At 56.2% G+C, this 21,877-nt stretch overlaps 2 protein-coding genes across 2 annotated transcripts in view; one reads left to right on the top strand and one right to left on the bottom strand.

Annotated features, from left to right (window-relative positions):
• The window catches only part of LOC139605317 (uncharacterized), an 850,331-nt gene that overhangs the window by 150,281 nt on the left and 678,173 nt on the right, over positions 1–21,877 (top strand).
• On the bottom strand, positions 1,351–2,283 carry LOC139605311 (olfactory receptor 14J1-like). Its single transcript, XM_071456673.1, has one exon. It carries the CDS (start codon positions 2,281–2,283, stop codon positions 1,351–1,353), a length of 933 nt encoding a protein of 310 aa, XP_071312774.1.

The raw sequence follows: 21,877 nt of genomic DNA, 5'->3' as shown, positions 1-21,877 counted from the left end.
CTCTGATGATTGGGACACTCTGGGGCCATTGTGACACTGCAGGGCCTTGTGGAACTAAGAGGACCATGGTGACACCGTGCATCCCCACAGAACCAGGGGTCCATGGTGGTGCTCTGGGGCAAAATGGAACCAGGGAGTGCCCCATGACACTCTGGGTCCTTGTGGAACCACAGAGGCCATTGTGACACTGCAGGGCCTTGTGTAACCAAGGGGTTTCACCATTTTGACACTGCAAAACCAAGGAGACCATTGGGAGTCTCCAGGGCCCAGTGGAACCAAGGGGCCGTTCTGACACTGTGTGGCCTCACGGAACCAAGGGGACATTGTGACACTGCAGGATCCTGTGTAACCACGGGGCCACTGTGACACGATGGGGCCTCGAGGAATCTGGAATAATGCTGTGACACTGTGTGGCCTGGTGGAAACAAGGAGTCCATTGTGACACTGAGGGGACTTGTGGAACCACAGAGACCATGGTGACAGTGTGGGACCTCATGTGACCATGGGGCCATTGTGACACCCTGGGGCCCATGGAACCAAAGGGCCACTGTGAAACTGCAGCACCAACGAGAACATTGTGGCACCGTGAAGTCCCACGGAACCAAGGAGACCAGTGTGACAGTGCAGGGCCTGGTGTAACCAAGTGGCCATTGTGACACTGAGGGACCCCATGGAACCAAGGACATCTTTGCATATGACACCACACCAGGGATGAGTGTTGACCTGTAGGAGCAACAGAGGGCTCTGCACAGTGACCTGGACAGGCTGCATCTAGGGCCCAAATCCAACAAGGTGAGGTTTAACAAGTCCCAGTGCCGGGCCCTGCACTTTGGCCACAACAAGCCCTGCAGCACTACAGGCTGGGGACAGAGTGGCTGGAGAGCAGCCAGGCAGAAAGGGACCTGCAGGGACTGATGGACAGCAGGCTGGACATGAGGCAGCAGTGTGCCCAGGTGGCCAAGAAGGCCAATGGCTCCTGGCCTGGATCAGGAATGGTGTGGCCAGCAGGAGCAGAGCTGCCGTGCCAGCACTGATCTGCCCCCAGCTCTGCACACAGACATTGCTGCTGCAGCTCCAGAGAAGGGAACACAAGGGGATCACTGCAGAAAACTTTGCTGGGAGATCCTTTACTTCCTTTAAATACAGAAAGAGCACAGCCCCTCATTGACACAGTCTGTGGCCACAGGGAAGGTGGAGAGAAACAAAATGAGAAATGGCACAAAGAATGACATTTCTTTGTGGACAATATGAAAAAACTAAAACAAAGGAAAGAAATCTCCAAAATGAAACCAACAAGAAGTATCAAAAACTAGTTTTATTACAAGTAATTTGCAGAAATTTTCCAGCAGTTTAATGTTCCTGAAAGCATCCAGTCATCAGTCTCCTCACTGCAGCCTTGAGCTCCTGGTTCCTCAGGCTGTAGATGAGAGGGTTCAGGGCTGGAGGCACCACAGAGTACAGAACTGACACTGCCAGATCCAGGGATGGGGACGAGATGGATGGCGGTTTCAGGTGAGCAAATATGGCACTGCTGAGGAACAGGGAGACGACGGCCAGGTGAGGGAGGCAGGTGGAAAAGGCTTTGTGCCGTCCCTGCTCAGAGGGGATCCTCAGCACGACTCTGAAGATCTGCACATAGGAGAAAACCATGAACACAAAACAGCCAAATAGCAAGCAGGCACTAACTGCAACTAGCCCATGTTCCCTGAGGTAGGAATGTGAGCAGGAAAGCTTGAGGATCTGTGGGATTTCACAGAAGAACTGGCCCAGGGCATTGCCATGGCACAGGGGCAGGGAAAATGTATTGGCTGTGTGCAGCAGTGAATAGAGAAAGGCACTGGCCCAGGCAGCTGCTGCCATGTGGGCACAAGCTCTGCTGCCCAGGAGGGTTCCGTAGTGCAGGGGTTTGCAGATGGACACGTAGCAGTCGTAGCACATGATGGTCAGGAGGAAATACTCTGCTGAGATGAAGAAGAGAAAGAAAAAGAGCTGTGCAGCACATCCAGTGTAGGAGATGTTGCTGGTGTCCCAGAGGGAATTGTGCATGGCTTTGGGGACAGTGGTGCAGATGGAGCCCAGGTCAGCGAGGGCCAGGTTGAGCAGGAAGAAGAACATGGGCGTGTGCAGGCGGTGGCCACAGGCTACGGCGCTGATGATGAGGCCGTTGCCCAGGAGGGCAGCCAGGGAGATGCCCAGCAAGAGGCAGAAGTGCAGGAGCTGCAGCTGCCGCGTGTCTGCCAATGCCAGCAGGACGAAGTGCCTGATGGAGCTGCTGTTGGACATTTGCTGGTGCCTTGGCATGGGGATCTGTAAAAAAAGTAATCATGGAATCATTGGGTTTGGAGAGGACTTGAAATATCCCAGCACAGCCTGGGGGCACTTTCCCCCCACTGCCTGCCCAGGGCTCTGCTTCCTGGAGCTGTCCCTGCCAGCAGCTGCTTCCCTGTGCCCAGGGCTGGGCCCTGCCAGTGCTGCCAGAGCCCAGCCCAGCCCTGGGGGCTCAGCTCTGCCCTGCAGAGCCCTCCCAGCTCAGGCACTGCCCAGGGGCAGCTCTGGCTCTGCAGGCTGTGATGGCAACGTCAGAGCAACCCTGAGGAGGCTGGAAAAGCAAAACTGATGTTGCCTCTGAGGGGTCCTTTGCTGATTTACTTAAGTGCCTGGTTTATAGAGATATGGGAGATTTTGGTTTGTTTGTTTTTTAATATCATCGTGAACAGAGAGATGAATATCTATCTGCAATTTCCCATCCAGGCAACCTAGAGCAGTAGATTAAAAAAGCAGGATTTTCCCTTTTATGCAGCCCCTGACTCACTGTGCTCCCTGAATAACCTACTTGGAAATGTTCTGCAGTTAAATGCCATGCTGGGAGCAGTCCTGAACAATGCAGCATCCTCCCCACACAAGGAGAACACTTCCAAGCCTCACCAGCTGGCTCCTGCCACCCAGATCTTGTCCCCCAGTGCTGGGAGCAGCTGCTAGGGCTGGCTGAGAGCTGTCCCTGGCAGGCAGCAGAGTCCCTGCCCCAGCACAGCGCCCTGGGCTGCAGGACCCTGCTCTGCAGGACAGCCCTGGGCACCCCTGGCTGCTCTGCACAAGAGACAATCAGAGAATGTACTCACAGGCTCTGCAGGCATTGGGATGTTGCAGCTTGAGGAGATGGCTCCAGGAGCTGCAGCTGCATTGTCCTGCAGCCAGAGGTTCCTGTGCCAAGGGCTGGCAGTGATTGTGCCCCAGGCGCTTCTCAGCCCCTTCTCAGCCCTGACTGATTGAAGCTCTCTGTGCCTCTGTGCTGTGCCCGGGCTGGCTGCAGGCAGTGCCCCAGCCCTGCTGGGCTGGCACAAGAGCTGCTCATCAAGAGAAATGTGCTTTTGAAGCTCTTCTTGGTGACCAGGAGCTGCCTCTGGGCCAGGAGCCCAGCCCAGCTCAGCAGCACGGACACAGCACAAGGACTTTAATGAGCCTCTGGGGCTTTGTGCTCAGGCCCTGAACATCAGTCCCTGAGAGGGAGCTGAAGAAACCTCTCCAGAACTCCAAGGCAGAATCCAACTCCAAACTTTCTTGGACTTTTAATGGGTCCCACTGAGGGACACGACAGAGAAAGTTTCCCCAGGCCCCAGGCAGAGCAGAGAACTGCAGGCAGTGATGACAGGTGGGGACAAGGAGAAGCCAAGTCTTGGTGCCCTGGGGCACAGCAGGGTCTGTGCCAGCAAGGGCTGGGAGGAGACACCTTGTCCTGAGGCCCTGGGGCCTCCTGGCCCAGCCCCAGCCAGGCTGGGCACTGTCAGCCCCTTGTGCTGCCCTCAGCATCCCCCCCTGGCCCACATCCCAGTGGCCTCAAGGATCTGCTGCAAGGAGTCCCTGCGGAGCCTTGCTCAGCAATGGCCCTGGGGGCTCCTTCATGCTCCCTGCAGGGACTGCAGGTTTTTCAAAGGACTTTGGGTTTGGCTTTTGCCTTGGAGTCTCTGAGAGGTTTCTGCAATCATGGCCTCCAATTATCTGCTGTAATTAGTCCCTGGAGAGGCTTTGTCAGTAACAACACTCAGTGGGGCTCGTTAATACTTCAGGGTACTTCAGTTATTTTAAGGTATTTTGTTTTTTCCTTTTGATCCAGACTCTGTGAGAGGTTTGTGCAGTCATGATCCCAATTGTCTGCTTTAATGAGTCCCTTGAGAGCTTTGTACTGACACTCAGTGGGGCTCATTAATACTTTGAGATACTCAAGGTTTTTAAGGTACTCTGGATGTTCCTTTTCACTCTGAGTCTTTGAGAGGTTTTTGTGTAATCCTGGCCTCCAATTCTCTCCTCCAAGGAGTCCATGAGGAGCCTGTGTTGACCTCAGTGGGACCCATTCATGCTTTGAGACACTTTGGGGTTTTTCCTCTGACTTTCACTCCTGGAAAGGTTTTTGCAATCTCCTCTCAGGCCCTGAGGTTCCAGGGCTCAGCTTCAAATGCACTACAGGGCTCATTAGGACCAAGATAGTCCTAACAAACCATGGCTCTGCATTGATTTCCCTCTGCTCTGGGGCAGTTCGTTAGGAAGCTTTCCTGCTGCAGGTATGGAAAAATATTTCAAAGAGCTTCTAGGAAATATGTATCATATTTTATAGTGTCCTTTATTACTTTTCTTAGTATACAAGAGGGGATTTCAGCATTCAGTGACTTATACTGACCCAGGGACACTCTTGAGGAAGTCTGGCTTGGTCAGAGAAGCTGTGCCTTGAGGTCTGATCAGTGTGGACAACCTTGCTCCACATTCCCCAACCCCATCCTGTCTCTCCTCACTCACGTAGGACCTGCTTTGCTTGGTGAACTGGCTTCACTCAGCTGAAGAGGGATTTTGACTTTTTAATTTTTTCAAGCAATCTAAAACTCCTGAGTTTCCCCATTGCAAACAGACATCCTCCTCAAGTGTGTGCCAAGCCCAAGGTGCCACTGAGACCACTCCAGACCTGCCTGGGCCAGCTGTGAGGGTGGATCATCATCCCAACCTGCACTGAGCCATTGCAAGGGGCTGTTGCCATGGACACTGCAGGGACCCCACTGCTGGCTTTGGGTGCCATGGCAATCCCCATCAGTTCAGGTTTCCTTGGAAACCAGCCCAAGGAGCCATTTCTGCAGCCAGGTTCCATGGCCCCTTGCCTGCAGAGCTGCTGCTGCCCTGGGCTGCCATGGCAACCCTGAGGACAAGGCGGTGCCAGGGCTGTTCCAGGTACAATTGCAGTGACACTGGTTGGTGCCACCAGGTGCCATGGCAACGGCCACGGGGACCCGTTCCTTAGATTGGTGCCAAGGCAACCAATGCCCAGAGCTGGACCTTGCTCAGGGCTGGTGTCAGTGCCCAGGGCCAGAGGGGATCCCTTGCTGGGGCTGTGCCATGGCCACCTGCCCTGTGCCGCGCTGGCCGCTCGGGCACCAGGAACCAGCAGCCAAGGGCACTGCCAGGGCCAAAGGCCAGGTCAGCCAGACAGAAAGGGGCAGCGCTGGGCACTGTTTCCATGGCAACTGGCACTGGGGGGGACACCTGGGTCACCTGTCCTGGCAGTTGCCATGGAAAGCCCTGGCAGGCACTGAGGGCACAGCCCCTGGCACTGAGACACTGCTGGGCCGGGTGCTGAGCACAGAGCTGAGCACGCAGAGATGGTTTTGTTCTTGCTGAGCTGCAGCACAGCCAAGGCCTGTCCTGCCCCTCGTCCAGCCACGCTGGGGAGGGGCTGGGGCTGCGGGGGAGCTTGGCAGGGGACACAGCCAGGACAGGTGACCCCAAATGACCCCGGGTACAGCCCAGACCAGAGCACATCATGCTCAGGGTATGAAGAGGGGGAACAAGGAGGAAGGGGGGAATTTTGGAGGGAGGCTTTTTGCCTTCCCAGGTAACACTTAGGCAAGGGGGGGCCCTGTTTCACCAGTGGGCAGGGTCACTACCAAAGACACAGACACCAAGTGAAGGAATTGTGGCATTTATATCATGCACAGCTGCAAAGAATTACAAAAGGATAAGCTCAGCAAAGCACATCATCATTAGCAAAGAATTACAAAAGAAGCTCAGCAATCCATCAGAACTCATCATGACATTTTGATGACTAACCCCTTGGTCAAACACTTGAGGTGTTTGTGGCAGACAAAGATTCTGGCTGACTATCAAGGTACACCTTACAGACATCAGTAGTACTTTGGTGACACCGTTCTTCATTCTTTTTTCTCAATCTCATTGGAGTTAGGAACAAGAATTCTGTTGTCCATGGAGCTGGCACCTTTTTAATTCCAGAATAATGCCCCCAGGCCCTTTGCTGTTCAGCTTTACCATGCTGTCTGTGGCTAACAAGGCCTGGGGGGGCCCTTTCCCCTCGGGCTGGAGGGGCCGGGTCCCAGTCCCTGAGGGGCACCCGGGCTCCTGGATGCAATTCCTGTGCAAGTCCCTCAGTGTCACAGCAGCCTTCACATGGAGCCCCGTGGATCAGAGCATTTGCCAAAGGGGCCCTTGGGGCAAACAGGGAGATTTGGTCTGGCAGCATGTGTAAAACAATATCCTGTCAGATCTACTTGTTCTCACACACAATCCTTGGCTGCAGGGACACATTCCCATTGTTCCTGCCCAGGTTTCAGGACTCAGAGTTGTCTTTCCCAGGAGCTGCTCCTTCAGCTGCCTCGGGAGGGCCATTTGGCCTCCGGACCCACACTCTGGCTCCATTATTAGGACGGCTGCATCCAAACCCTTTATCTCCACAAACGGTGGTGATTGCAGGTGGATCTCCTTTCTTCACAATCCTTCTTAAAATTGCAATATTGATAATTGTGCTACCCTGTCATGGGGTTGAATAATCCAATCTTGTTCACTATTGTTTAACAGAATTACTGTAATTTCTCCTGGATATTCTGCATCAATTCCTCCTGCCATGACAGGAACACTTTGCAAGGCCAAGCTCCAAGGGAGCAGTTACCAAAGCAAAGTGTCCTGGAGGAATCTGAATTCCTGTTTCAGTACTGATAGCTCTCATTTGCTTTGAATTGCTCCTCATTAATTCCAATGCATGAAGGCCCAGCCCTGCAGCCTCTGGGCTGGCCCTGCCAGGGGCCATCACAGCCAGAACAATTTCCCAGGCAGTCCAAGTCTCACTGCCCATGGTTGGATTTGCAAATTGGGGGCAGCCAACACAGCCAGGGGGTTTCCATTTCCCCCGTGGGCCATTGTTAAGGGCATGGAGCACATCTGGGAGATGGGTTCTCCATGGGCAAAGGTTCCCATCTCCTCATTTTTCAACTGCTCTTTTAACAACCCCTTCACCCGTTCAACCAATCCTGCAGCTTGTGCATAGTCTGGTACATGAAAAACCCTGCAGGCTTCATCACTGTATTTTTCACAGCAGCAGACAAAGCACTCTGCATCACAGTATCAGCAAACCCTGGGAAAATAGCCAATTTCATCCCTTCCTCCTTATTTCATTGTCTACAATCTCACAACGTTGACCACTGACAGTAGGGCCCTGGCCAATCCTGTTCTGTAGGGTATTTAGAGTTACATCCCTGAGCAGCCAAAGCTACCAAATTAGTATTGTCAGCACTATTTCACATTATTATTATTTCATATGTAGATATACATATTGATATATACATAGACAGATAGATACAGACATATATATATAATATATATATAAATATACAAATATACAAATACATATATACATATATTAAGGTCTTATTATACAATAAATACATATAGTTATTTAGTATATTGATATTTCACTGGCATAAATGCAGCTGAGCTCAAGATTAAAACCTTCTTCTCTTGCTCCATGTGGGAGCATTCCAACAATAATTGTTCCTTCTGAAGGTGCTGTTTCCATTGGACTCTTAACAAATTCATCTTTGTCTGCCCAAACCCACAAGTCCTTTTCCTTTTCCATGTGAAATTTTTGGATGCATTTGAAGACATCCAGGGCTGCAGCTTCTTTTACCCGACTGCCCCACTGCTCCCACGGGGCTCCCAACTCAGCTCACTCCAGAGCCAGGGAACTCCAGGGAAGGGCTTCCCATCTGGGAATTTCTGATGGCACTGATTCCTCACATTGACATTGAACAAGTGACATTTTCTTGGGATCTGGCCAGACTGTGCCAGTTTGGTTTGACCAGTGGCCAAAGTCAGCACCAAAGACACAGATTCCAACTGAAGGAATCAGTGTCATTTCCTGCAGCTCAGAGCAGCAAAGAATCTCAAAAGGAGCAGCTCAGCAATGCACCCAACCATCCCCACCAAAGATTGCCTGCAGTGATTGAGAAAGATCCAGCCCCAGTTACCCTCAGCCTTTCCCATCCCCCAGACGCACACAGCAGCTGGGGAAGCTGTCACAGCCAAGGGCTGCAGAGCCACTCCTGGGCACTGGCAATTCCTGCAGGTGCCTCCAGCCACAGGTGAGGCTCCAACCCCGCTGGGAGAGGGCCCAGCTCTAACAGTGCTGAATGGACAAACTGACAGCACTTCTAGTGTGGCAACATCTGCTTTCATCCTCCTCTTGGGTCCCTCCCAAAGCCTGGCCAGGCCTCAAGGAGGAGCCAAGGCAGCTGACTTTGATCCTTCAGCCCCACACAAGGCCAGATGTCAGATTTCATGGCCTTGTCTGGCTTCTAAATACACAAAGGTCCATCCATGTTTCACTAAGGAGTGGCTACATCTATCACAGTGCTAATGACCATGCATATCTCATCAGGGAGCAGATACAAAGATAACCTTTGCTTGGAAGGTTCATCCAGAGGCCACCTTTGGCTCAGGGCCTGCTGTCCAGGCCTCACTCAGGGCTGCTGTCCAGGCCTTGGCACTTCAGGGACGTGCTTTAGTGCTGGGCTTGGCACTGCTGGGTGAGCGGCTGCACTGGGTGAGCTCAGAGGGCTTTTCCAAGAGAAAGGATTCTGTGATTCCATGATTCTATCCACTGCATTCAGCTGGAGCTATTTTAGCAGCATTCCTTTGCTCCAAAAGTTGCCTCTTGCCCAGCTCCTGTGGCCTGAGGCTTCAGCTCCTTCAGCTCCTGGTGCTGAGCTTCTCATGCTGAACGAGACGACTGGGAGAGACAAATCCAGTCCATCCAATTCCTTCTGGGACACGGAGAGGGGAGGCTGTGCAAACAGGAGCATTGTTTGCTGTGGCCTCCTCTCTGCCCTTCACGCCTTTCAGTGCTTTGAACCAGCCCAGAGCTTTCTCCAAGAGTGCAATGGAGCAGCTGTTCCTGCTCCTGGCTCTGGCTCTCTCCAGTCTCTGCCCTTGCCTGCTTCTGTCCCTCGTGCTGTGCCCTCTGTTCCCCAGGGCTGGCTGGCTGCTGCCCAGGACTGTGGCACTGGCACAGATCCAGTGCTCCAGAGCCTCCTTTCTGTGCCCTTGGAGCTGCCTGGGCACAGAAGCCTTTTCCATCTGCAAGCTCCCCATGGACAGGGAGTGCCCAGCTCCGTTCCTTGCACAGCCTCCAGGAGCCCAGGGCTGCCATCTCAAGTCCCTGCTGGCACTGGGGGCTCCCAGGTGCCTCAGGCTGCTGTGACACCGCTGCACACGGGAGGGAACAGGGGCAGGGCTGTGCTGAAAGTCAGCTCCATCTGCTGCTGCTGCTGCTGCTGCTGCTGCTGCTGCTGCTGCTGCTGCTGCTGCTGCTGTGGGGTCATTTGTGCAGCCCTGGCCCAGAGTCAGGGATCAGATCCTGCCAGTCTCTTCCAGCCCTGGCTGCTCAGAGTTTGGGCCTTGGAGCCTCAGGTGGGCAGAGGCAGCTGCTCCTGGTCCCTCTGTGTGCCCGTGTTCAGCAGTGCTGCTCCATCAGTCTGTACCCAGCAAAGGGGAAAAGCCTCAGCCCTGCAGGGCCAGGGGCTGCTGGGCTCTGCCTGAGCAGCTCAGCCAGCAGGAAGGGAGCTGCTCCACACAGGAACCAGGAGCAAAGGACATTCCTTCTGTAGGACATGTTTTCTATTTAAAGGAAAAAAAGGAAAAAGGAAAACAATAGGTAAATTGTAGAAGATAAGAATAAAATCCAAGTGTTAGTGAAAAAACATAACATAATGTTAGTGAAAAAAACAAAACATAAATGCAAAGTTACATTCTTTGCATTAAGAGGTACATGATCTTTTGAAAAAGAGAACTCAGTTATTTACATTGCAAATGTGCTGATGCCATGGATCCATCTTGCTGACTTCAGCACCCTTTTTTAAAAGTTTTTGAGGTTGTTTCCAACATTGTTAAATTGTGGGTGAAGCAACGGGAAATTGCTTTGTGCCCTGCCAGCTCCAAGCAGGACTGGGAATGGAAACTCTGCCAAACCCCAAATCCTTTAGAAGATGCCCTTCCTTCTCAGCCTGGAAATGAGCTGCACATTCCCTTTGAAACTGTCAGGGATTTTTTAAAGACACAAAGTCCCACTGACAGCTTTTTGCTCTGGTTTGGAGGTGCAGAAGGGCAATTCTCCATCCATCAGCTCCAGACTGCACTGCCTCAGGAACACGGCCCACTCGCCAGCTTTGGCCCACTCGTGGCACTTCTAGAGGAGGAAGAAAGTGCAACTGCACAATTCCAGCCAATCAAGAAGGAACAATGGGACAGACAAAAAAGCTTGTACAGATCCAGGCGTTCAGCTGGGACTGTGGAGAGTTTGGGTCCTTGCCAATTGGATGTGTGTCCCCAGCTGCAATCTCTGGGCCTGCAGTAGAGTCTCACTCACCTGCCAAAGCAGAAAGCTCAGGCGCTGTGCTCGCAACGGGCTCGTCTGATGCAGAGCTGTCAGAGCAATGTGAGGGCAGAGCCAGCCCAGCTGGGCCCAGGGCTGAGCCCAGCAGAGCCCTGGCAGAGCCCAGAGCAGCCTCAGCAGCCGCAGAGCCCGGCTGCAAGGAGAGAAAGCAGAAACCGCCCGTCAGCTGAGGGCTCCTGTGCCCTTGTGCCAAGGCCTGCGGTGCCCAGGCCGTGCTGGCTGTGCCCAGAGCTGTGCCCAGAGCTGCCCATCCCTGCTGCCTTTGGCAGCAGAGCAGGAGGGCAGGACGTGTGCCCAGCCTGCAGCCAGCCACGGCACATCCAGCCCTCAGCAGCTGCCCAGAGCAGGATGCTCCTGTGCTCGCTGCCATCTCCCAAAAGCTCTGATCCCACCCTGCCAAGCACACAGGGACCCACCTCACGCCAGCCACGGCTGCAAGAAAAGCTGCTCCCAAACCATGGCCTCAGCCTTCTCCAAGGGCACGGCCCATCCATGCCACAGCTGCTCCCAAGCACTTCCCCATCCACACTGGACCACCTAGAACGCTTCCTCTGGAAAAACAAACAACACATTATTGAAAAAAGATTAGATGCAAAAAGGGAAAACAAGAAAAACAGGAAAAACTCTTATCTCTGTCAGGGCCTTGAGGAAGGCCCAACTCCTACATGGTAGGGAAAAACCCAGCCATGGCTGAGGGAAGCCCACACTTTCTCTCTTCCCCCCTGCACTGCCCCCAAAATCACGGTGATCCCAAAGCAAACAAGGGCAGCTGAGCAGCCCAAGCCCTTCCTTGCCTGCACAGCAAAGCAGCCCCTGCACAGGTTCTGGAGTCCCACCTCTGCTCCCACCATGGGGCTTTGTTTGTGTCGGGCTGGCTGCCCCAGCCCCAGCCCCAGCCCCAGCCTGGGCACAGTGGGTGCTGGGGGCTGTTGGCAGGGCCAGGAGCCCACTCCCATTTCGTACCCAGCCCAGCCCATCCCCACAGCCCTGCCAAAAAGCAGCTGGGCAGTGACTGAAGGATGAGTTGCCCCAGCAAAGGGGGAACCTTTGCTTCCCAGCCAGGCTGGCCCATGCCCAAATCTGGCAGAATTTCCCCAGCTGGGGACTCATCTGCAAATTCCCTGTGGAGTTTGGCTTTGAAGAAGGTGCCAGAATCAAAGTCCATCACCTTCAGCCTCCAGTGGCCAGGCTGAGGAAGAGCTTCTCATCCTTGGTGTCATCCTGGCTGTCTCCAGCAGCAGCAGCAGCAGCAGCAGCAGCAGCAGCAGCAGCAGCAGCAGCGTCCCCACCCAGTACAGCTTCTCCAGGGGCTCCTGCTCCTTCTCTGGGGGGAGACCAGGCTCTCAGGGCTCTGCCCAGGGCCCCAGCTGTCAGGGAACCAGCACAAGCAAAACCAGCTTGGATGGCGGCAACCAGTGCTGGGCAGAGCAGCTCAGCTCCAGCACAAGGGCTGCGTGTGCCCATCCCATGACCCCGGTGCAGTGACACAGGCAGCACGGAAAGGTCTGGCTTCCTCTGCTTCTCATTGCCAAGGCATTTGTGGAGCTGGAACTTACCAGGGCCCTGGATACTCCAGGGACCTGGAGAACCATTCCCAGCAACTGGGAAAATCCTAGGTGCTCCATCCACCCATAGATGAGGTCTCCAAATTTGCCCCAAAAGTGGGTCCAGCTTTTAGAGGCCAAAATGAGCAAGTCCAAGTGACTTGATGGTATTTTTAGCCCAGAAAGCCCTGCAGCTGATGGCACACTTCACAATCAGCAGGAGACACAGCTAGGCCAAAGCCCAGACCTCTGCTGGGAGCCTTTCCCCTCAACCACCCTTCAAACAAACCTCCATGCAAGTCAGTTGGGAAAGTTTCTTCAAAGGAGACCTTGCTGGCACACAACTACACAGGGTTATGGGAAAGATTCTAAAGCAGCCACTCTGGAGTCAAAGAGCCAGCCCTAAAAGTCCTTGTCATGTGTTTGTAGCTAAATCCCACTTTGGGCGAGTTGAAGGAGTTTGGAATGAACTAGAGAGAAGACCTCTGAATTTTTTAGATGATGCCATTGCTTTTTCTTCTCTTCTACATAGACAGGAAGGGTGAGTTTGGATCCCATCTCCACCGCATGGCTCCCAGGGCCGCAAGACTTGTAGTTCCAAGAGCTTTGAAGGATTTCTTGGCCAAGAAGACACGGCCAACAAGGATATTTATGTTTTGGAGCCAATCCTTCAATATTTCCTCTTAGGGACTCATGCTCTCGGGGTCTCTAGCTGCTCAGAGTGACCCCGAGATAAGTTAGAAAGTCTCTTTTCCCAGCCCGGTGGTCAAAGAAGGAGTAAGAGCTCTTCATTTCTCGGTCTCAAGGTTGTTTCTTGTATCTTATCTATAAAATTCTTTCTCCTGTCCTGCCGAGGTCTGCTCAGCAAGACAGTCTAAGGCACTCTGCCTCCCCCGGGGCAGTGTTGTTATCTTTTTATACTAAAAACAACTACCTGTACAATATTTACAATTACTTTCCCATACCTATCATCTACGTTAGACTGTGAGCGTCTACTCTAAACCAACCGAAAAGTGCCAACATCACAGCAGAAGATGGAGGCCAAGAAGAAGAAGGAGAAAGGCTGGACATGCCCACATTCCTCCATCTTGCCCCCTGAAGCCCCATTCTAAAAACCCCCAAAATCTATTTTTCCACTCTGTGATAAATTCCCTTTCATTTTGTGGCTTGTCATTCTTCATACAAGGTTGGGAATTGTTTTTTCCAAGGGCTAAATCAAAGGCACAGGGGTCTTGGGCTCTGTGCCAAGGTCTCTGAGCCCTCTGACAGGGTCTCCAGTCCTGCAGGGCAGCCCGAGGAATTTCCTGGCTTCCCACATCATGCTACAGTGGAAGCTTCCTTAGCCAATCATGCCATGACGCAACAAACCTACAGCACTGCATCCTAAACTTCTTGTTTACTATTGTAACTACTTTGATTTTTTCTAGATCTGGAACTCTAAAACTCTAAACATTCCTCCACTTCAACTTTCCTCCCCGTGTCTCTGCTAGAAACTAGAAATCTGCATTCTGGCTTCCAGCACCTGAGTTCGGAAGCCCTTTCCAAGGTCTCAGATCAAATCCTGGGTTTAATTCTAAGCTTTGCTGACAAGACCAAAGGTCTGACATTTCCCTGCATTTGGCTTTCCAACAACACTGAGATGCTGTTAGTTGCAGAATGCCCGGGATCTGTCTTGCAAGTCAACTCTGGCAGGAACAAGGCGGCTGCCAGGGGGCTGCTTGTGGCCTCTGACAGCCCCATTGCTCAGGGCTTGCCAGCGCCCCAGCCCCTCAGGCCCTGCCCCAGCCCGGCCAAGCTGCCCGGCAGCAGCGCCCCAGCCCCACAGCAGCTCCAGAGCAGCCCCAGCCAGAGGCACCTGGGAGCCCTCAGCAAGGCAGCCAGCAGCAGACAGGCAGGAGGGCATGGATGGCGCTTCCTGCCTGGCACAGGGCTTGTGGCCATCTCCAGGCACCGCTCTGGCAGGGATCCCCGCAGCTCCGGCCCCTGCCCAGCCGCTCTGTGGGCAGCACAAAGGCTTCAGCAGAGCCATCACAGGCCAAGGGGCTTCTGGCCATTTTCCCTGCAGCACTGCATGCATGGGCAGCATGCTAAGTAGAAGCACGCTTTTCTCCACTTTCCCTATGCCCTATGAACCCTGGGCAGTAAAGAAAATCTCCTGAGAGTGTGTATATTATAACATGGTATATATTTACATAGGGTAAAAGATAGAATGGAAGAAAAGAAAAATCTTAAAGAAAAGTAAAAATCCCCACTGGCTCAGGCTGCCCCAGCAAAGAGAGCCTCCCGGATCAGCTGTCCTCAGAGCTCCAGCAGTGCAGCCAGCCGAGCCGTGACAGACGAGGCCGAGTGATCCATGCCCTGTGCAGCTGGTCGTGCAGCCTCTGGAAGATGGAATATCGCCCACTGGCTGTTGCTCGGAGGACATGCAGTGTTTCAAGGGCCAGCTGTGACACGGCACTGCTCATGTCCTCCGTCAGGCGTTCCAGGGCTGCAAGAGAGAGGAACAGAGCCATGGTCAGATGCCGGATCTGCGGGGAGCAGAGGAGAGCCCCCTGCCAGGGCCATCCCAGCCGGCTCTTGCCATGGCCAGGAGGGAGCAGGGAGCAAGGGGATCAGCCCGAAGCTGCTGGCCACCAATGGCCCACGTGGCCCTGAAAGCTCCGTGTGCTCTACCCCCAGGAGCAGAGCCCTCCGCAGCCGGGGCAGGGCTTGCAGCTCTCCCCCTGGCAGCCCTGCTGCCAGCCCGCTGGCCTCACTCACCAGTGCAGATCAGCTGCAGCTCTTGCTGCTGCCCCCTCAGGTGCCGCCCGGCCATGCCTGTGAACACAGAGCCTGTCACGGCCCCAGCGGCACAGCTCCCTGCCAGCGGCGCTGCCGGCGCTGTGGCCACAAGGGCTGCTGGCCCGGCAGGGCTCAGCCCGGCCCTTGGCGCACGCTGCCGCCCCAGGGCACGGCTGCCAGAGGGCGGCAGCAGCAATGCCCAGGCCAGGCGGGGCTCCACGGCGCCGGGCCCGGCTGGCGCTGCCGGGGCAGCAGGCGGGGCCGGGGCCGAGCTGTAGCGGGCCGGGGAGGGAGCCCGGGCTCGTGGCTCACCCATGAACCTGATGGCCGCCACTCGCAGGGGCTCCTGTGGGCTCTGCAGGTAGCGCAGGGCCCGGCGCAGGTGCTCGGCCACTCGGCTCCTGTCCTCTGCCAGCTGCAGAGAGCGGCAGGAGGGAAGGGTTGGCGCGGGCTCAGCCCCTGGGCCGGGCCCTGCCTGCGCCCAGCCCCGGCCTCCCCTGCCCGCACAGCCCTGAGGCGCGGCCAGCGGCCGCTGGCCAAGGGCTCCCGAGGGCAGGGGGCAGAGGGCCGGCTGCTGCCCGGGGAGCCGCGGTGCCGGCCCGCAGCCCCGCCGGGCCGGGGCTCCATGGGCACCCGGCTCGGGCCCACGGGAGCCTGGAGAAGAGCCCCCGCGGCCTCTGGCTGCAGCAGCGGGCAGGGGCACAGCTGCCCGGCCCCGCACACTGAGCACCGCCCTCAGGGGCCTTCTCCAGGCTGAACCTGGGCGTTCTCGGCTTCTCTTACCAAGCACTCGCCAAACCTCCATGTCTGATCCACCTGGAGCATTTGTTCAAGATTCCGCCTCTTCAGGAATCCGGCTGCAGAATGCAGCGTTTCCCGGGAGGCCTGGAGAGCAGCAGAGACGCGGTGTTGGCCCCACAGGCCAGGGCACAGGAGCATCCCAGTGCCACAGCCTGGAGGAGGCTGCAGCTCGCAAGGTGCCAGGGCAGGAGTCAGCCCAGTCCCCTGCCAGGGGGACAGCAGGTGGCCACAGGTCCTCACCTCAGCAACAATCCGATTCTCATCATGGCAGTGGACGTAGAGTGGGACCAGGCTCTGGCGCACGTGGGACTTCGGGGCCTTTCTTCCATCTTCTGTTAATAAGTCCAGCATCTCTTGAAAGACACACATGGAGCTCAGCTGCACCCGGATATCATCCTGTAGGAGAGGAAGGGCAAAAGACCTCAGCATCAGCTGCTTTAGGCCCCCCAGGGCACAGGCCTGCATCTGCACAGGGCACCAAGTGTCCGGGCAGCAGCCGGCGGCCGTGGCTGTGGGCACAGAGCCTTACGTGGTCAAAGAGTGGCAGGAGCGCCTCAGCCAGCTGCAGGGCAATGGGGGTGGCTATTGGGGCACCCCCAATATCCAGGAGCAAATATCGGAGTAGAAGAATGGTCATCCTGATCATGTGGCTATCATTTTCCTGCAGGAGCTCCACAAGACTTTCAGTCAGGCTCCCCATTTTTTCAGCCTGTGCAGAACACAAGGTTGTGAAAGGCCAGTCTGCTGCCGCAGGGCCCAGAGGCCAAAGGCCTGTCCCAAAGCACTGGGGCAGCTGAAGCGGGAGGCAGGAGAGCTGGGAGCAGCTGCCCCAGGGCCCCAAGCCCAGGCAAGGCCAAGCGACGGCGTTGCCCAGCCCACGCTGCCTGCACGGCTTCAGCCACTGCCCCCTTCTCACCATCAAGGGATTCTTGCCCAGCACTACGAGGCCTCTGAGTGCCAAGTAATGCCTGGCCCTGTGCTGGCTCTGGAGGTTCTGTGCCATGATCTGCAGAACACTGTCACTGCATTCCCTCAAGTCCAGGCACTCGAGGACCTGAAAGGCACAGGGCAGTGACAGGGAGCCGGCCGGCAGGAGCCCGGAACCGCACAGGGCCGGGCCCAGGCAGCAGCACAGGGCACGGGCACCGTCCTAGCAGCTGTGCCTACGAGAGGGCAGAGAGCTGGGAGGCAGCGCTGGCCTTGAGGCTCACCTCCACAAGGAATGCCAGGGCAGGGAAATCCCAGTATGGCATCTCTTGGCCGAGCATGGCGAGCAGGTAGAATGCAATCCCAGAACAAAAGTGTAGGGCTGAATGGGAAATTTCTCTAAAAAGAGGAAAAAGGAAACAAGACCCTGAGCCAGTGGGGCAAATCTCTCCCAGGAGTGACTCACAGAGTTCTCATCTTTCCCCACCACCCTTCCAGCAAGGGGACCTGGGCCACTCGGGAGTTGCTTTCTCATGGGCACCCTCCTCTGCCAGCCTTTTCTAGTCTGCTTGGCTGTCCCGCAGTGACAAGGCCCTCTGGCCCATGACCACGGAAACTTTGCAGGACACCCCAGCACAGAGCACAAATGTCAGAGGCAGTGGGGAGAAGGGGCTCTCACCTGGCCAGCAGAGCCACGGCAAAGTGGTGGGTGTCAAGAGAGAGCAGCGTGTCCCAGCCACACCTGCGTTCCATTGCTACCACCACATCCTCACAGCGGAGAAGGCAGAGCAGGGACTTCAGGGTGCGCACTGCGAACCTGTGTGCACAGCAAAGGCCAGGTCACGCTGGCAGCACTGGCTCCTTGGCAGGCCATGTGGCAGGGACAGGAGGAGTGGGATGGAGCACCTGTTGGGGCTGGTGGCAAGGCCGTGCTCTTGCTGGCATCGCTTCCAGAAGGCATCGACCTCCTCTGGCATCTCCAAGGTGCTGGAGAACACTTGGAAGAGCAGATGCACAAATAGGCGGGGGAAATACACCTTCAATATCCGTGGCAGACAGGGCACCTGCAGGATCTTCCACATCACCACGGTTGCCTGCAAGGGACAAAGGCCCCCGAGACAGCGCTCAGTGCCCAGGCATCCGTGTGGCAGGGCCCGAGCGTGGTAGGGAGAGGCCCGCAGAGACCTTGGCAGGGGGAGCACGGGGCCTGCTGGGCCTGAAACTGCCCCTGGGCCAGGTTTCAGGCCAGCGCCTGAGGCAGGCAGATGCAGTGGGGGAAGGAGGATGGAGAGTTGCTGGAGAGGCGGCCTTGGGGCCAGCAAAGGCCACTTGCAGAAACTCACAGCCAGGTTAAAGACAGCCGTTCGGTCCCCATCGGAGGTGCACGTGCTGTGCTCTGGCCAGCTCCCCAGCACATCCAGGAGGATCAGCTGTGCCAGCTCGGCAGTCCTGGCTGAGCCCATGATGGTCTTCCACATGGCCATGGCAGCTCTGGGGGGTCAGAGCTCTGTCTCAGGGGGGTCTCAGCCACAGCAGCGTGGGGAGCTGAGCTGGCTGCCAGCTCTGCCTCTGCCCACTGGCCCTGGCCAGCAGCAGCCAGGCAGCCCAGGCCTGTGGGGACAGAGCCCTGAGGGGCAGGGAGGGAGCATGGCAGCAGGCTCAGGGGCTGACGTGCCAGGGCTGGGAAAGGCAGCAGCCAGAGGCCCCTGGAAGTCTCTGTTGCTCAGACACCTGCGTCAGGCTGTACAGGCTGATGGGCTGGGGAGGCCTGAGCCCTCTGGGCAGGTGGGCCCCATACCTGTCACAGGACGGGGCCACACGCAGCAGCGTCAGGACTGCGTCATCTGGCTGTGCTTCCGTGAGATCCAGCAGGGCCTTGTCCAGCCTGGCTTCAGCACAATCATTGGCCAGGAGCCACTGGTGGATGAACCTCACCATGGCAGGCACCTGGAGAAGGCACAGGGAGACTTGGAAAGCTGCCAGGGGGAGCAATGTTCCCAGCTTGCCCAGAGAAGTGCTTCCCTTCCCAGCGCACTGCCATGTGGCCTCAAAGGCTCACAGCAACCAGCATGTGTGGCTTGGGAGGCCAAGCAATTCCTGGGAGGATCAAACCCTGCCCACAGGCTGCTTACTTGGTTTGGATAGTAAAAACCTTCCTCTACAAGCATACACAGGAGGGCAGCACTGGGCTTGGTTTTGAAGATGGGCGAGTATGGTCTGAGCCCAGTGCCCATGGCCATGGTCTCTTCCTCCTGCATTCTCTTGATGAATTTGCAGATGAACTGTAAGAGACGGGCAGGAAGCCGGGGATGTTGCATGGAGTGCTGCACACACGGTGCTGGGCTGAGCAGTGACAGCAGGCCCAGCCCAGGTGGGGGTGGCTGCAGGTACCTGCGCTGTGCTGTGGAAGCGACCACGGCTGGATTCCTGCTCTTGTGTGCACTCCAGGGCTGCATCTGGCAAAGAGTGAGTGCAGCCAGAGCTGAGGGGCTGCGGGAGAGGCCGGAGAACACAGCCCAGCCCTGTGCTGCCCAGGCAGGGAGAGCCCCGGGATGGCCCAGGGGATGGAGCGCGGCCACTGCGGGGTTTCTGCCCAGGCCCTCTTCCGTCCTGTCCATGGGCATTTCCCCAGGGGATAGGATGGCATGGCATGGCATGGCATGGCAGGGCATGGCATGGCATGGCATGGCATGGCATGGCATGGCATGGGGTCAAGCTGGCTGCAGACGCCAACCCTGTGGACCAGCTCTGCCACTCACCCTCCTGCGGTGGCTGGAACGGCACCACCTCCTCGGTCTCCTGTGCTGGGGCAGCTGCAGGGCCTTCTTCCTCCTCCTCCTCCACCCAGGCCAGCTTGGGCACTCTCGGGGGTCTCTGCTCCATATCTCTGACTGGATTTGTGGCTATTTGCAGGTGAGATGCCTTGCAAAAGCTGCCTGGAAGGCACCTCCAAGACAGAAGCCTCAGGAAGGCTGCAGGACGGCAAGTCCTGCGCTCGGTCTCAAGGGCTCCTGCCACAAGGACAGGAGACTCCTGTCAAGGATTGGGGTCTGGCCTCGAAGGCTCCTGCAGAAGAGAAGCCTCAGGGAGACCACGGGTCAGCAAGTCCTGTGGTCTGGCCTCGAGGTCACCTGCAGGAATAACGCCTGGGAAAGGCTCCGGGTCGGACAGGAACGAGGGCGCTGTGCGGGGGCTCCTCACGGCACCGCTCTGTCCCGTTCTGCCCCGTTGCCTGTTCCCAGCAGCCGGGCAAGCTTCTATTTCCCACGTGTCACAAAGGGCCCTTGGACACCCGTTCTATGCCACAGTGACCATGCTGCACCGTGTCACAAAGGGCCCCTGCACACACTGCCCCCTGCCCTGGGGCTGCCCCCAGCCCAGCCAAAGTGGCCCAGGCTGGAAGGAATGCCTGGCCCCAGGTGTCCAAGGCAGCCCCACAGGATCTTTAGGAAGGGCTCAGAGCATCAGCAAACGCTGCCCTGCTCTGCGGGCTCAGGGCAGCAGAAGGAGCCCCAGGGCTGCCGACGCAGCCACGCTGGGAAGGGCACGGGGCCTTCCAGGGAAGCTGGCATGGCCTCCTTGGGACACCTCCCGGCCGGTGGCCATCCTAAACCCACGGGTGTGACACAGACAAGGAATGTGTGGGCCAGGGCACAAATGCTGCTCTGAGCCCTGGGGCCTGGGCAGCGCTGACAGCAGCAGCTGTGGCAGAGTCCCTGCCCAAGCAGAGCTGCCACCCCCGAGCCCTGGCAGCGCTGGTGCCCGTCTCCTGCCCCAGAGACCTGTGCCCCCGGGGGGCTGCTGTGCCACAGGGAGCCAAAGCCCACGTGCACTGGGGGCTGATGGCAGCAGCACCTGCAGCAACTGCTGGCAACACTTGCTCTCTGTCAGAAGCTCTTACTCTGTGCTGGAATTATTTTCTCATTGAAGTCATTTCCTGCACCACAAACACATCTTTGCCATGAAGACACAGAAGAATCTGGCATTAAGGAATCCTCACTTCAGGAAAGTTTTACTTCCCATTGCTCAGCTCAAGTAGTTCCAAAATTTGCAAACTTCCCAAATTTATTGGGATGGCCTGAGAATGTGACTGGTCTACAAGTTTGTGTAGACCATCCTGAAGCAGCAACTCATTTGCCTTATCATCTATTGAATGTCACTTTAGAAAACATAACACTACACAGAGCCAAAAAGAAGACCATTCTTTGATTTGCAAATGGATTTTGATGAAGGGATGATAATCTCCTAATTTTCTTAAGGAATAAAAACTCTCAAGGAATGAAAGACCACTCAGTGTTACAAGAGTAACCCAAACAAATGAGTAGATGGCAAAAGGGCTGATCCTCCCCCAGCACAGATATCTAAGTGGCCAAGAAAGTACAGCTCTCCCCTCTTGTTCCCTGCAGGGGAAACAGGACCATGAATAGAAATAGTCACAGATATTCTTTCTGCCCTCCATAACCAAAGCTGTGCCAAAGCATAGATGCTGCCTTCAAACGGACTCAAATTCCAGCCCAGACCTCTCACCTTCCAGACAACTCCTTCCCCAACACCCCACCAACACCTACCCCCCAAAATCCCACACAGAAGCCCTCAACACCTCACCAGGAACCCCAGCTGTGCCCGTCCCTCTGCAGAGCTTTCCCAGCCTCCAGCAGACGCCCTGGTTCCCTGCACGTGCCGTGGGCTGGCACTCAGGAGGATCTGCTCCAAGGCCTTCCCCGGTGGCAGCTCAGGCTGCCAGGCCTGTGGTTCCTGGATCACCCTTCCCAGCGAGCCTTCCTGGGCACGGCTGTTCCATGGGCACCTCTGCGCTCAGCTCGGACTGCTCCACTCAGCCAGGGCTGCTGGGAAAGGATCCAGAGCAGCCTGGCCAGCTCTTTCTCCAGCTCCCTCTTCACTCTTGGGGGATGTAGAACATCCCACAGGAAAGCAACTGGTGCCACAAGGAGTGGGCAGCATCAGGCAGCTCTGGGGAGGCGCCTCAGCACTGCTGTATCCTGAGGGAACACTGCTGGCCATCCCCTGTGTGTATCTGCAAAAGCTTCAAATCAGCTGCCTCAGCTTCCAGGGCCTCTCTTGGCCAGCATCCTGACGTGGATGCAGG

Source organism: Agelaius tricolor, unplaced genomic scaffold (assembly GCF_023055355.1).
Source record: "Agelaius tricolor isolate 1412-34295 unplaced genomic scaffold, bAgeTri1.0.p SCAF_64, whole genome shotgun sequence".
NCBI lineage: Eukaryota > Metazoa > Chordata > Aves > Passeriformes > Icteridae > Agelaius > Agelaius tricolor.
This window is presented reverse-complemented; position numbering and strand designations above follow the sequence as displayed.

Excerpts from the sequence above, each read along its gene's own strand:
- LOC139605311 (XM_071456673.1), bottom strand. The coding sequence starts at position 2,283 with ATGTCCAACAGCAGCTCCATCAGGCACTTCGTCCTGCTGGCATTGGCA.